The sequence below is a fragment of the Leiobunum rupestre genome, chromosome 10 (genome assembly GCF_980474605.1).
Source record: "Leiobunum rupestre chromosome 10, qqLeiRupe1.1.hap1, whole genome shotgun sequence".
NCBI lineage: Eukaryota > Metazoa > Arthropoda > Arachnida > Opiliones > Sclerosomatidae > Leiobunum > Leiobunum rupestre.
The window spans coordinates 51,479,601-51,497,060 of record NC_143393.1 but is presented as its reverse complement, the minus strand read 5'-3'; the positions used below and the strand labels follow the sequence as shown (position 1 = coordinate 51,497,060).

At 35.5% G+C, this 17,460-nt stretch overlaps 1 protein-coding gene across 1 annotated transcript in view; it reads left to right on the top strand.

The window, feature by feature from the left end:
• The window catches only part of LOC149926178 (calcitonin gene-related peptide type 1 receptor-like), an 87,688-nt gene extending 71,625 nt beyond the window's left edge, over positions 1 to 16,063 (top strand). Inside the window, exons 13-17 of the mRNA XM_090160748.1 lie at positions 1,649 to 1,715; positions 3,523 to 3,608; positions 6,373 to 6,511; positions 8,628 to 8,669; positions 15,424 to 16,063. Coding sequence (XP_090016874.1) covers positions 1,649 to 1,715; positions 3,523 to 3,608; positions 6,373 to 6,511; positions 8,628 to 8,669; positions 15,424 to 15,612 — 523 coding nt within the window. The 3' untranslated portion in view covers positions 15,613 to 16,063. The remainder of the gene's footprint in view (positions 1 to 1,648; positions 1,716 to 3,522; positions 3,609 to 6,372; positions 6,512 to 8,627; positions 8,670 to 15,423) is intronic.
• The last annotated feature ends 1,397 nt before the right edge of the window (positions 16,064 to 17,460 follow it).

Sequence of the window (17,460 nt, the reverse complement as noted above, 5' to 3'; positions counted from 1 at the left end):
AACTCCACTTAATAGGCGGTCCCGTAACATTGTATCCAAGGTATTTCCGAAATTGCAAAATTCAGCGAGTTTTCTTAGTGTTGCCACATACGATGCAATAGATTCACCTTGTTCTCTATTTCTTTTATAAAACTTGTCACGCTCCACGACTTCATGAGGTTCAGGTTCCAAATGGGAATTAAGAATGTCAACTATTTCTTGATACGTTTTGTCTTCAGGTTTATCAGGTGCAACTAAACTTCGTAATAAGGTGTACATGGGTGTTCCCATAAATGTTAATAATTGAGCTCTTTTCTTCACTCGAATTGCATTAATAGCTGCTTGATTTCGGGCAATAACTGTGGGATCATTAGATACTGTAACTGGAGGTTCAATAATATCTGCGGCAATGAAATATTGATTTAATCGTTCAATGTATATAACCCATTTGTCATTTTCCAAATCAAATGGTGGAAAATTTCCAAAAAATGTTGTAGCCATGGCAGTGTTAATGTTGATGTTTAGTTTTGTTACTTGAAAGTCTTGTTTGATTCTTTAATGACTTGATATATTTAATAACGTAATATCCTTGAGTAGTTTCATTTAACTTGATATTCTTGATAACTTGCTATTTCTTTCTTTTTATATAACTTGATGTGCTTGATAACTTGATATTCTTGATAAAGTTTAAATGTCTTACTTGACTTGAGCTTTTCTTGAGAAATTTTTCTGGCCTTTGTTTAACCTTGTTTCTTTTGTTGCCTTTCATTGTTCGTCTTGTGCCTTTGCTGTTTGAATAACGGCATCTTTGTTTTAGTTTTGGTTAGGACGTGTTTTGACTATCTCCTGAGGCTTAATGGCTGTTACTAGTATACTTTAAATTTCTTGATTGTGGTGGAAAAAAAAAATCATCTCCGTCGCCAGTTGTTGGGGTTTGTTCTTACCAACTTTGGGTTCCATATACTTGATAATTAATTACTCATGTTTTACTATAATAATGCTTTAATATTGTTTAACCAAAACTATATCTGTCCAACATAAACCACTCAGGAGAAGTGCTTGTTCCCCACGCTTGTAGCTAAGTCTTGAACAATTTGTGTTTATAGCGCCATCACGCGGATTATACAAGTACTATTTATATATACATAATAAACATATTTTAGAATCCTAACATTCTGACAACACGTTTGAGAGATAAAGCGTCATTGGTGTAATAACTTTAAATTCTCAAATTTCTCGTTTTGGCATTCGGCAGTTTAGTGAACGGCGCGGCGTTTCCAAATATACCAGAGTAAAAACAAACGGTTTGTACGTCTACCAGAAGAGATTAATAAGAGAAATAAATGAAAAAGATCCACTTCGGGTGAGAAACCATTAAACTTTATCACATACTTCGGGCGATAGGCCTTTGAGGTGAAAGCAATTGGTGTTTGTTTCTTCTAAATGGGTTATCGGCTGAAGTACCGCGTTTACTCTAAAAAAGTTTGCTTTTTCCCGCTTAATTTGATCCTATTTATTTTCTGGCGTAGTTTAATGATAACCCCGAGGCTTAATTACTTAGTTCGTGACGGCCAAATTAATTATTAGTGGTTTGATTAATTTTGGAGGTACATTTTTGTGGCTTGATTAGTTCATTGTTCTTAATCTCATTAAATCTTCATCATTTTAGATGCTGGGTCATGCCGGCGGATGAATTCGAATGGATTCTCAACGGACCCAGCTTACTCAGTCTAATTGTAAGTTTTACAGTTTTATCTTCTAAGATATTTTTCGGAAAATAAACAACAAAAAACAGAGTATGGGCTACCTGAATTAATGGCTTTAGAAGTCGCTTGGTGACTTAGGTCTAAGGTGGTGCCTTGGGTATAAGCCTGGCTGATTATAATTATTATTATTATTATTAATAAACCGGAAAAAGGAAGAATATGGAATCTATGATTTTTCAATAATGTAGACTACGCTGTAAAACAAATGACAACCTTAAAGTGCGCTCGAAGTGATATAATGCACTAATTAACTCATAAATAGTTTGTATTTTTGAAAATCGACAGTCTATTCATAGTATATATAAGTGTAGTTTTAAAAGTCTATATAAGTGAAGTTTTAATAGTCTAAATAAGCGAAGTTTTAATAGTCTATATAAGTGAAATTTTCATAGTCTATATGAGTGAGGTTTTCATAGTCTATTCGAGTGAAGGTTTCATAGTCTATATGAGTGAAGTTTTCATAGTCTATATGAGTGAAGTTTTCATAGTCTATATGAGTGAAGTTTTCATAGTCTATATGAGTGAAGTTTCCATAGTCTATATGAGTGAAGTTTCCAGAGTCTATATGAGTGAAGTTTTCATAGTCTATATGAGTGAAGTTTTCATAGTCTATATGAGTGAAGTTTCCATAGTCTATATGAGTGAAGTTTTCATAGTCTATTCGAGTGAAGTTTTCATAGTCTATATGAGTGAAGTTTTCATAGTCTATATGAGTGAAGTTTTCATAGTCTATATGAGTGAAGTTTTCATAGTCTATATGAGTGAAGTTTTCATAGTCTATATGAGTGAAGTTTTCATAGTCTATATGAGTGAAGTTTCCAGAGTCTATTTAAGTGAAGTTTTCATATTATTGAAAGTTCATAACCTAATAATAATAATAATAATCAACTAGGCTAATACCCAAGGTACCACTTTAGGCTTAAGTCATCGAGCGATTTTAAAGCCATTAATTCAGGTGGCCGGGATACAATGCGTAGGAGGGTGGTGGCAAGCCCTTCACGCCACGCGAGCCAACAGCTCCCTTCACTAACTATTACCTTTAACCTCAACAAATTTTTATGGAAGGTTAAACTGAAGATCTCGCGGATACACCCCTTTAACCAGTGGGGAGATAACTTAAAAACTCAAGCTGGGATCGAACCCGGCTCCTCTTGCTTCGAGGCGAAAGTGCTAACCACTCCGCCATGCGATATCCTACTTTTATGTATATACTCTATGTTAGCGGTTATGACCCCTTTTTCCGGTTTGGCGCCCCATAGAACCCCATGGTAAAAATTAAATTTTCATTAAATTTAATAAGCTTATTTGATTTTATCCCTTTGTCTAGGCTAGAAAAAAAGAGCTATAAATTCTTGTTATAGCAACGAAATTTTGTAATTACAGTATCGCCAATGCTAAACAACCATTTCGTAGTTCACATTTCACAGAACCCCTCAAGCTTTGATATTTTAAAGCTTAGCAATTAATCTAAGGCTAGCACTCGCTGGTTGCCATGACAGGGTAGGATCAGATTATTTGGTACATTGTGGGGGACCCTCTTTGCGATACAAAGTTGGCAGTTTAATTAAAATCACGTGTTTTTCAAAATTATGTTTAAATTTAAATTTACATTTCTGAACTGGTTCGAGAATACAGTGAAATCTTTTTACTAACACGATTTGTGTGTCTCTATCAAGTTCTGAAACGTCAATTATATCATTAACGTAAACATTTGTTTCAGTTTAAGTGAAAAATAAAATTATTAAAAATAAAAATTTCAATATGTTTATTTTTTCAGTCAAACCTCGTTTTTCTATTAAACATCATCAGAGTACTTTTAACGAAACTTAGAGCGACAAACGCCAACGAACCAAACCAATTTAGGTACGTTTTACGTTTAATTAGTAAATACGAAGGTAATAGTTTTAAAGTTTTTGCTAGTCGATTGCCTTTGGTCTTTTGAGTTTGTCAATATGACAAGACATCAGGTATTGCTTAACTTTATTACTTTTTCTTTAAAACCTGCCTTCCTTTCTGCTTTTTGCGACCATAAAATATTTATATCTTTATACTATATTCCTAAGTGTCTTCTGTCTGTCTGTCTTACGTCTGTTTCTCTATAGGCTGCCGAGCCGTTAAACCTAGGACCGCCAAATTTATCACAGCTATTCTTATGGCTCAAAGGCAGCGAGTCGCGCTATTTTCATCGATTTCCAATTTGGGTTAAGTTAATTAATTAAATAATGTTAAAAAGCGAGTCGAAATCTATATATTTTTGCCCCTGGAAAGGTGCCTTGAATCCTGCAACCTACATACACCTATACAACCAATATTTTTCTGCCTCAGTCAATTTAGTTGCTGCGCGGGGGGGGGGATAGGGTTTTGTTTATGACTCAGTCTTCACGAGATTTTAGTTCTAGCTGGGGCCCGGCCGAAGGACGGGCTTCCCAGCTAGTATATCATATAGTTAATGTGACCCAGGTACGTTACTATTTGAAAAAGAGCTTAAGGGGAGAAAAACGTACATAAATAGATCACTAATCAATTTTGAATACCAATTAATTGATCTATGTTAAATCACTTTAATTAAGGGCTATTACCACAAACAACATAATAATACAAGTATGGAAGGTTTGGAACAGGAAACTCGTAATATCTACGGCCAATCGATTCTCATATACTTTATCTGACCCAACCAAAAGATTTGAGAAATTAGATAACACATTATCTGCATTAACGTTCACATATTATCAGACCAGTTGATTTTGGTGAAAATCCAAAACAGATACCTTAAAGGCGAAACGTATTTGAATTCATTGTAAACCGATAGGTAGAATGGTAAAACACGCGAAAAGGTAGAAAATTCAATAATGAAAAGGCGGCAAAAAAAGCTAAACCTTAATAAAATTTGAAGAAATAAAAAAACTTACTAATAGCTCGTACCGATAGGTCTTCGAGCAAACAAAAAGACGCGAAACTCGGAATAAATAGATCTTCGAGTGAAAAATTAAATAAAATAAAATAGCCAGAAATTAAAACGGTAGACCGGTTTCGTTCTATTTGGGACGCGTAAGTACCGTGTGGGAAATCTTTCTTGCGACTATAAAACCGAATAGAGAAACTAAGCCTATCTCCACCACTATCCCCCTATTCGGCTTTTTATTATTTAGCCTTAGTTTCTCTATTCGTTTTTATTAGTGCTTGCACTTATAGTTTTGGTTTTCGCTTTAACTTTTGTTTTCCATATAAATTTGATTGAGAAACTTGGACCAAATAGGTATTCTAGTCAAAAACAAATTTAAATGGAATTAAAATAGCCAGAATTTGCAACGAAATACCGGATTCGCCCTATTCGGGGTCGGAGTAAGTGAGTAACTGAGTATCGCCATCTATGATTATTTGGGAGTAAATAGCAGACGAACTTTCTCTACAAGAGTTCCGATTATGGTACCAGAGTAAAAACCTTTCAAAAAAGCGTTTTGAAAATGTTTTTCCACATATCAGGGCTCCCAGAGGTCCTATAATTCCTATATTTTCAAAAATGTCCTATAACATAATATGTTTTTAGCAAAATCCCTAAAAAGTCCTATAAAATCCTATATTTTTTATGTTTGGCCGATTTCAAATCCCGCCACTCTCTTAAATTGCTAGATTTAACTATAGGATAAATTCCTATACAAAGTCACTCTAGTCAAAACTTTTGTTATTGTTAACATGGTTAGCTACTAGTATATTTTTGTGATGAAATGGTTCAATAGTTTCTATTTTTCTACTAAAAATCAAAGATTTATTTCACTAAATATAGATTTTGTTTTTTAAATGCATAAAGATAGTAAATGAAATAGAATATTTAGTCCTATAAAATCCTATAATTTGAAAAATAATCCTATAATGTCCTATATTTTTTAAATATAATAATATAAAGATTTGAGTGGGGGCGCTGACATATCAAACCCACAAAATGCAAAATAGTTTCCTAGAAACGCAAAATGTAAAATGCAAAATACTTTTTCTAACTCAAAATGCATTTTGAACAACCCTGATAGTGGTGGAGAATAAAAAAAAGTTAAGTCAATAAGAGCCACCTATGAACTACAATGCAAAGAATAGTAAAATACGCGAAAATGTAGAAATGTCCATTATGTAAGGGGGCAAAATAAGCTAAACCCTAAAATAATTTAAAGAAATTAGAAAACTTCCGGATAACTCGGACCATAAGGTCTTCGAAAATAAATAAAATGTCGATTTTAACTAGAAGATCAATTTGGTTGAAAGATATTTAACAACCCACGGAAATTTTTAAGTTTTTAATCACCATTATTATTTATTTTCATTGGCGTAACAGACTACCATAAAAAATCGCATTAGGACATTGGAACCTGTTATACTGATTGTATTTTATGGAACTTTATCTACTACCCCAAATATTTTTTAACACCCGCTATACAAATATTTGGTATTCGTGAGAAAGGTAGGAAATATGTAGGACACGGCTCTAAGTCAGGGCATAACGGCTCAAAGAGTTGTGGACAAGGGCCTTGCGATATAGCGATGATGATTGAAAATACCCCCAAAAAACTCAAAAGGCTATTAAAATGAAAAGTAAAAATGTCAGATTTGACTTGGATTTTGGCTGTCTTTTTTGCAGGAAAGCTGTTCGAGCCACGGTAGTATTAGTGCCATTGTTTGGACTTCATTTCCTGCTCGTCATCTACCGGCCTCGTTCGGGCTCGTGCGGGTTGATCGAGGGCTACGTCTACTTTGCTCACATGCTGGATGGACTGCAGGTGAATATTTGGATATTAGGGGATCCACTGCAATAATGCAATTTAATCGTCCAGTCAAATATATTACCTATATTAATTTATTTCTTTGATTAAAGAACAATCGCACTTTATCTACGTGAAATGCGGCTTTCGTCAGATTGTTTTCAAATTGAAAAATATGGTTTCAAATAGAAAAATATGGTTTTCAAATAGAAATATATTCTTTTCAAATTGAAATATAGTATTTTCAAATTGAAATATAGTGTTTTCAAATTGAAATATAGTGTTTTCAAATTGAAATATATTCTTTTCAAATTGAAATTGCTTTTAAATTAAAAAATATATATATGATCGAAGAAGCAAAATTGTTCCTCAGCATTTTTACCATGCCACCACCCTCCTACACATTGTAACCCGGCCACTTGTTTAAGGTATTAAAAGTCGCTCAATGCCTTGGGTATTAACCTAGCTGATTATTATTATTATTTTGTTTAACGTTTGATCAATAATATTAGTCAAGGTATGGGGCGTATGGCAAAATAGTAATGATCAATTTTACATCTTTGATCATGTTAGACAATATTTTTCAATTTTGAATATTTTGAAATTGAATTTAATATATTAAATAAATTAAAATTGGCATAAGTATCGCCGCCTACCGACCAAATTTTAAATTGAATTTATGAAAGCTGTCTGCTCGTTCCATATTATCTCTGCACAACAGCTGAAAGATAAACCGAAAAACATAGAAATTCAAGAGTCGTCTGCCATTTCTTCACATATTTAGTTGACGGATATTAAGGCAGATGGCGCTTTATTTCCAGGCTCGAAGCCTTTTTTATAATTTAATCTCATTAAATTAATTAATTAATGTATTTAATTAAATATATTAGTATTTAAATTAATTAATTCAATTTAATTAACTTAAATACATTAGTGTTTATATTAATTTATTTATTTTTGAACTAATATTTCCAAGTCAGATTGTGATTACAAATTTAGAAGGCCGATTTTAATCAAAAATGTAGTAATATAAAAGTGGAATTTTATAAGCGGCTTTGGCACAGAAATGACACTATTTCAACAAAAAAATAGGGCAATTTAAACTGTTTGGGGCTGTGATGGTTCCAGCCACAGATAACCATTGGCTTCATTACACTAACTTTTAAAATATTTCAAAAACCTATTATTAAAAGGGGTAATTGAAATGCTCGATGGAAAACCTCTTTAACAGTCTATTAATATACTGGGATATGTAAATTTTCGAGCTGGCTGCATGGATTTGCAATCACGAACTATTGAATTTTCATGCACAATTGTTAAATAAGCCTTTTTCTCCAATGATAAACAAAAGATCGATAGCACTATTCAGCCCTCACTGTGTAGAAATGGTGGAATATAAAATTGAGGGGTTGGACATACAAAGAAATCCCGTACACTTTCTAAAAATCCGAAATCCAGCCTGGATTTTGAAGAAATCCAGAAATCTTACACGAAATCTTGAAATCCGGAAAGAAATCCCAAAATCTCACGCGAAATCTTGAAATCCAGCGAGAAATCGAGAATTTCAGTGCCGCATTTACTGAAGGTGGGGCTCGAGGCCCTAAGTTGGTGGGGGTCTATGTAAGGAAAGCATGAAAACGCAAATCTCCCAAGTCCCGAAGCTGAGCTTATGTCACCAGAATAATGATTTTTCAAATAATAAAGCAACAAGCCTGATATGTTTTACTCTTAAACCGAATCAGTGAAAAATCCATTGATTTCATCAGTGAGTGAAATTTTAACTGCCAAACCAGTGAAACAGTAAAGGTCCACTGATTTTTCAGTAAACAAATATTTTTAGCCTTTGGTGGGGGGCCTTCATTTGGTGGCGGCTTATAGGCCTGTGCCTAGTAGGCCTAATCCTAAATTCGGCACTGGAGAAATGCGATGAGAAATCCCAAAGCCCGGGACAAAAGTTCAGAAATCTTGAAATCCAGCGTGAAATCCCGGACTTCAAAATCCCGCATACATTTTTGGTTAATGTCCGACCCTTCGTAATAAATAATAAACCCTATTATTGTAATTATGATTGTTATATTTTTCTTATATCATTATCAAAAAATTGTTGCTTTAACTAATTTTTTATTTTGTTTAGGGATTTTTCGTATCTTTGGCCTTCTGCTATTTGAACGGAGAGGTAGGTGCATTTATCTTTTAAACGAGGAATCACTTTGCTAGTTTCATAAGCGAGTCGGAGCTCATTGTGAAAAAACAAGTCGATTATTTAAATTTCGAACTGAAAAACTAGCCAAAACGTGGACCCCACCATATTAAACCAAACACTGCGGCAACACTTTATCAGGATAGTTTGTAATTAAGCAGTGTATTTAATTTGCGCCTAGTTATGCGAAAGAAATACATCTCGTATTATCTCGACTATCATTATAAATTTGTATATTTATTTTTGTAATTATTTCTGAATTTTTATGTGAATTGTTTTTAAATAAACCTAAGCATAACAAATAAATTTCGAAATATGAAGGACAGAGTAAATATTCCAATTAAAATATTAATTTGGGAATATACTTACGTCATGTAGTAAATTCTATAAATCAACCTAATCACCAAACATCGGTAGAATTGCCGAAGAATGTTTCAATAAATGGCGGCCAGCACGTTTTGGCGTGAAGCGAAGTCTATTAATTCTCATTTTTAAAAGTTTTTCTTGCAAAGTGATTTCTTTTGAAAATAAACATGGGCCAAGAATTCTTTACAGAAAATAAATAAAATATAGAACTGGAATAGAATCTGTAACTTCCAAGAGGGGTTAAAACTATCTCAACGTTTGAAAGCCGTTGCATTTGAGTAAGAAACGTCCGGTTAATTATATTTCAAACGACGAGTCTTACGTATTATTTATGTTCCTCGAATTTTCTATGAAGGAACAAACTACTCATATTATATTAGAAACGTGGCAGGCAGTAGGTCACTGTGCATTTTGATAAAAATGGAGTAACGCTACTGTAGCGCCTCCACGTTGAACGAAATATGTACCATGAGCTAGTCTCCCTAATGATTTCTTGGTCTACATTGTAAAAAACATATCAATTGCTCGGTTCATTTTGAAAGGTAACTTCAAGTGAAAATGAGCTATACTAACCGTGGTTATTCTATCCAGTTAAGTTTACTTGTCATCGCATCAAGCTAATATTTTCTAACGACAAAGATAATTTTCTATGTTGAAAAAGAAACGATTTGTTTCTGGGCACTTACAAGGGTATATCAATTAAATAAACTCAATCGGGGCAAGTTTCTCAAAAACTGTAGACGCCTAGAATGTAATTTTCAAATTTTAAAAGATTCCGTAAGTCGACGAAAAACTTAAAGTGCGTACTGCCTTCTGGTTTCTCTTACTCTTACGTTGCTTCCGTTGAGTTAGACAAAACCTGAAGTCTGTTCTCCCAAACAAGCTAATTAAATTGGATGTCCGAGGCCTGATCATTCGTGGCCTCGGTAGTCCAATGGTTGTGGCGTTGGGACGGTAACCCAAAGGTCGTAGGATCGATTCCTACCCGAGGTGATATGATTTTTCTCAGTCACTCTGGTATGGAACAATACGCAGAGGTATTCCTTGATTTAAATGAAACTTCTAATTAAGCTAATAGTTTTATTATAAATGATAAAAATATTTCATTGCGATTTTACTTTAGAATAGTTCATAATTTAGTTATTGGTTTTAAATTATAATTTGATAAGAAATATTTAAGTGACCCTCGCCATAAATATATTTACAAAATATGTTACATTCCCCTGAAGCTGATTTGGTTAATTCTCCTTAGGTTATAATGCGAAATTGTACAGAAATTTAAATTTTACGGTCTTTGAGAAACTGGCTCGACCGAGAAAAAGAAGGCACCTTTTACAGTTTAGGATTCCTGAAGGATGAAGGAAAGAGTCGGTGACTCGATTGGAACTCATAAAGTTGCTAATTTTCTTCGAACAGATTCAAAAGCTGCTAATGCGTTCCGTCGAGAAGTATCATTTGCAACAATCTTTAGCGGCGGTTTCCACCGAAAGGCGGCGTTCCACTCGCATTGAGATTATCATGAAAAAAGTCTAAGGCCACAGTTACTGTCCACTTCTCGAAGCTTTACCACCTTCTTCAAATGTACGCCACCATCTTAGCTACGTATTTTAATATACCCTGCGTGTGTCTACCACCAAAACACAGTCCTTCGGGGATGACGTCAGCATGGGGTGGGGCAGAAATTGTAGCTATGACATCATCAAGTGACGGGGCTGAGATTGTAGCTGTGACATCATCCAGTGACGGGGCAGAAATTGTACCTATGATATCATACAGTGGCGGGACAAAATTGTAGCTATGATATCATCCAGTAGCAGGGCAGAAATTGTACCTATGACATCATCCAGTGACGGGGCCAAAATTGTAGCTATGACATCATCCAGTGACGGGGCCAAAATTGTAGCTATGATATCATCCAGTGAATGGGCAACAATTATACATATGCCATCGTCAAGTGACGGGGCAGAAATTGTACCTATAATATACAATTTAAGAGGTACCGCCCACACACAAGCAATATTGCTTATGTGGAATCGGGACGATGCACCTTATAAAATGTTATCAATGTATATTATAAAAGCATCAATAAATTAATTCAATCAATCAATCAATCAATATCATCCAGTGGCGGGGCAGATATTGTAGCTCTGATATCATCTAGTAAATGGGCAGATATTGTAGCTCTGATATCATCCAATGACGGGAAAGATATTGTAGCTCTGATATCATCCAATGACGGGACAGATATTGTAGCTCTGATATCATCCAATGACGGGACAAAAATTGTAACTATGACATCATCCAGTGACAGGGTACAAATTGTAGCTATGATATCATCCAGTGAGGGGGCAAATATGGTAGCTATGACATCATCCAGAGAATGGGCAGAGATTGTAGCTGTGACATCATCCAGTAACAGGGCAGCAATTGTACCTAGGACATCATGCAGTGACGGGGCCAAAATTGTAGCTATGATATCATCCAGTGAAGGGGCAGAAATTGTAGCTCTGATACTGAAAAAACGGGTATACGAAAATTGGTTGCAAACTTTTTCAATGTACGAAAAATAGTTGTAGTATTTTGGGTGCACGATTTTCCGTTGTATTGATCATTTGACCGCACGACAAATAGTTGTATGCGTTAAATGACTGTACGCGTCTTTTCAATGTACGAAACTTCGATGTACGTTAATTAGGTGTATGCGATATTTGGCCGAACGACTTATGGGTGTCTGCGTAAAATTGGTGTAGGCGTCTTTCCGTTGTACGAAAATTTGTTGTACGTAAATTTAAAGTACGCTTCAATTGGTTGAACGATTTTTGGGGGTATACGTTAAAGGGGTGTACGCGTGTTTCCGGTGTAAGAAAATTAGGTGTACGTCGATAAGGGGTTCGCGAAAATTAGTCGAACGACTTCCGGATGTCAGCGGAAAATGGTTGTACGCGTCTTCTCAATATACAAAAAATAGGTTTACGCCAATTCATGGTGTATACGCTAATTAGGGAACGCGACAAACGGGTGTACGGTTTTTCGAAGAACAAACGACATTTTTGGGAACGATAAGCATAAATTCATGTTTTCTGTGATAGTTATTTAAAAAACTACATTTTTAATTCAGTTTATGCCGATTTGACGTTGCATTCGCGACTTTAAAACCATTCGTTGCCATTTGGCCGAAATGTAAATCCCCGCCTTTTGACCCTACCCTACCATATTTTCCCAGCGACCACGCGGAGGGTTTTCTGCGTAAAGCCTAGCCTATTTTATTCTTTACAACTTTATCTCGGGTGGGGGAGTAGTATTCTGAATAATGAATTTGCAGCCAAAATTGTTTTTTAAGGACAGACATGTTCATATAAATATAGCGTCTTGATTCGAAGATAAGTTTATTTGAAGGTTTGATTTGATTTAAAAACGTAAATACGCGTTAATAAGATGGCACAGTTTTACTATTCCCAACAAGGGAAACGAAAATTAGTTTTCGAGGGTTTCGGCTATATTCGCGAACGTGACTCGTCAGAAAAAACTTACTGGGTATGTGAGAATAGAGCTACCTGCAAGACAAGAGCGCACTCAGTCATCAACCCGCAGCCAGGAGTCAGAGTTGATGTGAAATCGGAACATACGTGCCATCTACCAGATGCGACGAGGAGAGAAGTGCTCAACGCCGTAAATCAAACCAAAGTTCTGGCAATGACTACGCAAGAATCTACCCTAGCTATAGTGAATAATGTCGTCAGCAACGTCAGTGCCGCCGCCGCACCTCGATTACCACAAGTATCGAACTTAAAGAGAGTAATTCAGAAGTATCGCCAAGGAAACGCTCCCCCGCAGCCAGCTGACCTTACTCTACTCGAGATTCCCAATGAATTGAAAAGAACAAAAGGGGGCGAAGAGTTCCTGAAACATGACACCGGACCTGGTGATGACCGAATTCTAGTCTTCACGACGAACGAAAACATCCAACTACTACAAAATTCCCCGAATTGGTTCGCCGACGAAACATTCAGAGTCGTGCCAAGGCTGTCTTACCAACTCTACACAATACACTCCTTTGTAAGGGGGCAATGCATTCCGCTGGTATACGCGATGCTTCCGAACAAGCGCCAAGAAACATATGTAAGACTAATTAATATAATCAAGGGGTTTCATAATTTCCAACCTGACAGCGTCTTGTGTGACTTTGAACTTGCCGCTAATAATGCCTTTCGTCAATGTTTCCCCCAGATATCAGTTCATGGTTGTTTCTTCCACCTATTTCAAATGTTTATCGCAGAGTCCAAACTGAAGGCCACCAACAGCGTTACGCGAATGACGCCGAATTCGCTTTACAAATTCAAATGCTTCCCGCGTTGTCATTCGTGCCGCCGAATCGGGTCCAGGAATATTTCGATGCGCTAGTAGAGATTCTTTCACCGGAAGCCATCCTTGTTGCTAATTATTTTGAAGACAACTACGTTCGAGGGCGCAACAACAGACAAGGGCGAAGGCAAGCTACGTTCCCCATTGAAATGTGGAATAACTACGATAGAGTATCAAACAACCTGCCTAGATCGAACAGCTCGGTAGAAGGCTGGCATCGACGATTCAATTCTTGCGTGTCCCGCGACCACCCAACTATATGGAACCTAATTAAGAACTTGGTAAATGAAGAAGCGTATTTCACAAGAAGAGTTCAACAACTACTGGCTGGCCAAGAACTTGCGCAAAAGAAAAAAATATCAGGATATAGACGACCGTATTAAAAATATCGTGAGGCAATTTGCAAATAACGCCCCTATAATTTATTTAAGAGGTATTGCCCATAACTTATCGTAATCTGTTTGTCATTTGCAATGTTTTTGTTTATATACAATACGAGTATTCTGCTATTTTTATGAAGAAAAGTCAACGTATCTATTTAGACTTATTTCCCGTGCAAATTAAAACAATTGCCTTGTTTTCAATACATATAATTATGTATTTCTAAACATATTTCAAATAACGGTTTCATTTCGAAACATGTTTTGATAAACAAAACAGAACATTAACAGGGTTAAAAATATTATTTTAATTAAGCATCGTAACCAAGAAAAGACCCAAGTTTTTGGCGACACCAAAAATGTCGTTGGTTCTTCGAAAAACCGTACACCGGTTTGTCGCTTTCCGTAATTAGCGTATACACCCTGAATTGGCGTAAACCTATTTTTCGTATACTGAGAAGACGCGTACAACCATTTTCCGCTTACATCTGGAAGTCGTTCGACTAATTTTCGCGAACCCCTTATCGTCGTACACCTAATTTTCTTACACCGGAAACACGCGTACACCCCTTTAACGTATACCCCCAAAAATCGTTCAACCAATTGAAGCGTACTTTAAATTTACGTACAACAAATTTTCGTACAACGGAAAGACGCGTACACCAATTTTACGCAGACACCCATAAGTCGTTCGGCCAAATATCGCATACACCTAATTAACGTACATCGAAGTTTCGTAAATTGAAAAGACGCGTACAGTCATTTAACGCATACAACTATTTGTCGTGCGGTCAAATGATCAATACAACGGAAAATCGTGCACCCAAAATACTACAACTATTTTTCGTACATTGAAAAAGTTTGCAACCAATTTTCGTATACCCTGAAAAAACTTATAAAGAGTTCAATATGTCCTGTCAACCCCCAAAAAAGGAATAAGAAAATTGTATACTAGTGTGAACAGAAAAATTGTAACATTTGTCCCCACTTTTTCTGTTCACATTATACAAATTTCTTTGATACAGTTAAGTGGCCCAATTAATTGAATAGTGTTAATAATGAAAGTCGAGTTCACCATTTTCATGGTTGGGATGACATTAAATAAAGTTCGTCCTAAAAGAACTGGAAATTGCGCATAGGCAAAATTAATTTGGTAAGAGATCTTTGGTAAAATATTATTATTTTTTAGATCAACGTATACATTCCCAAAGACATGATGAACTTTGACCTTAAATATAGCTGGTCATTGATTTAAAAACTAAGATTTTACGAAGAGCTTTTGTTTCGATCCAAATTTCATTGAGATCGATTTATAACTAAAATATATTTCACATGGATGTAAATCATGTAAGTTCGCATTAACGTTACTAGTTGAAAGTTAACCTCAATTACCTTAGATCGTAGATTTAATTTTAATATTCTGGCTCCGTCACAACCTACCTAGTACAGAGATAGCTCTCCTTACGTTCAAAATTTAATTGAAGTCTTACAATTTTTACTTAGCTTACCAAAGTAATGCCAATTTCAAAATCAAATCGGTGATAAGTAAGCTTCGGTCGCGATTAACCTATTACTTTTCATTTAGAAAAACCATAATCTCGAATGTCCCATTTTCTTTTCAGGTTCTGTACTTGGTTCGTAGATCGTACCAACGTTTCAGGTTACGTCGAAGCTTCGGGAGAAACTTCAGCAACAGCATGGCCACGGGACAAATGTCCATGTCCAACACGCACATGTCCTCAGTCACCGAATTAAGGACGTTTCCGACCCAGCACAGACAGCACTCTATCAAACACACCGGACAAGTATAAATTAACTCCGAACCAAAATTATCGTTACGCCACAAGTTCCGTTACGCTCGGTACACGTGTCGACATACCTCGAAAAATGAATTCACACATATTAACATTGGTATTTGTATTTGTATCGTCTTCCTAGATCTTTTCGAAACACGAGACGTAAATTCGTTATTAGCTCATTACTGTACGTATATAGCGGGTGTCATTGTTAACTGGATCCGGGCATTTAATGATGAACTAGATAATATCAAAAGTGATGGGCAAAGTTTCATAGTAAAATTATTTGAAAAGGCTGGTTTCGTCGCTACACTCGAAATTAATGTAATCTAATTTTATCCATTAACTGGTCAATAGAGGGCGTAAGTCGTATCAGTGTTTTTGATTCATTGTGAGCATTTTTGAGCCAAAATGTGGGCGCCGCCATTTTGAACAACCCATGACTGTGCTCAACTTTTTTGTTAGTAGGCTGTTTTTTCCTTCGCATCTAGTTGCAGCACGAAAATTACCATTGTTTTCTTTATTTTGTTAATTGCTATATTACTAGCCAGGTCAATTTTTGTATTTAAAAATGGTTTGTTCACACCATGTCCGGCAAAATTGATATCATGGTTGTTTATAAGTATGCGGTATAGACGAAATTGTAAGAAAGGTACCATTTATTTTGGTATTTTAAACTCACCGGTTAGCGGGTCGATATTTTGTGTAAAGTATATTTCTGAAAATATGAAAATATTATAAAAAGAATATAAACAAAGCATTGAGATATCGTTCAGTCATTTCGTGCAATAATTTCTTTGAAACGCTTAAAAATAAATGAGTGAGGGTTCTTGAAAAAACCTTTGGACTTTTATATTAAAAATAGAAAAAGCATTCAATGGGAGTTTGCAAGTTATCTCCCCACTGGTTTAAGGGGTTCTCGCCCGAGCTCTTCGGTTTCCCCTTCCATAAAAACGTGTTGAGGTTAACGGTAATAGTTAGTGTAGGGAGCTGTTGGCTCGATCGCGTGGCATGCCGGGCTTATCATCACCCTCCTACGCATTGTAACCCGGCCACCTGAATTAATGGCTTCAAAAGTCACTTGATGACTTAGGCCTAAGGTGAGCCTTGGGTATTAGCCTAGCTGATTATTATTATTTATTATTATTAAAAATGGGTAGAATTTTCAGCAAAAGCCTGAACAAAATTCCAGCCCAATTGTTTTTGTCCAAGAACTCACAGCCTGCTAATTATCCCCCAAGCACATCAAAGAAAAATTAATAATTTGAAAAGAACTGCCACTTCATAGTTAACGGAAAGCTACCGATATAAAGAAACAGCTTATTTAGTAAACGTTTTAAAGAAAAAAATATTTTTAAAAATTAACCTAGAAAAAAAATACGTTATATGACAAACCAATAATCTTGGGTTACAAAATTATTTTATTGAAATTCCAATTCGAAAATATATTTATTCAGGTAATAAATTTATTTACCAGCCTTTCGCAGTGGAGTCGCTGGGATTTGAATAAGGGTGCTAATATAATAGTTTTCCCTTTTGTTCAAGTGAGTGAAGATTTGACTATTGTTATTAAAGAAAATATAAGCTAAATCGATAAATCACCCGCTCTAGATCGCGTTTCCTTTAAACCATTTTATGTTCGATTTATATTGCAGTTTTCAGTTCTTATTCTTCAAAGTATGAAAGTTACTTTTGGTTATGATATACATTTTGCAGGAAGTAAACAATCAGTTATTTTGTATTTGGGTGCTATAGCTTCTCCACAAAAAGGGCTTATCGATGCTACTCGCCTTTTAATTTTTTTCGCCATTTCCAGTTAATAGCAATCTGGACCTTTAAAATGACATTCTTTTAAGTCGTAAA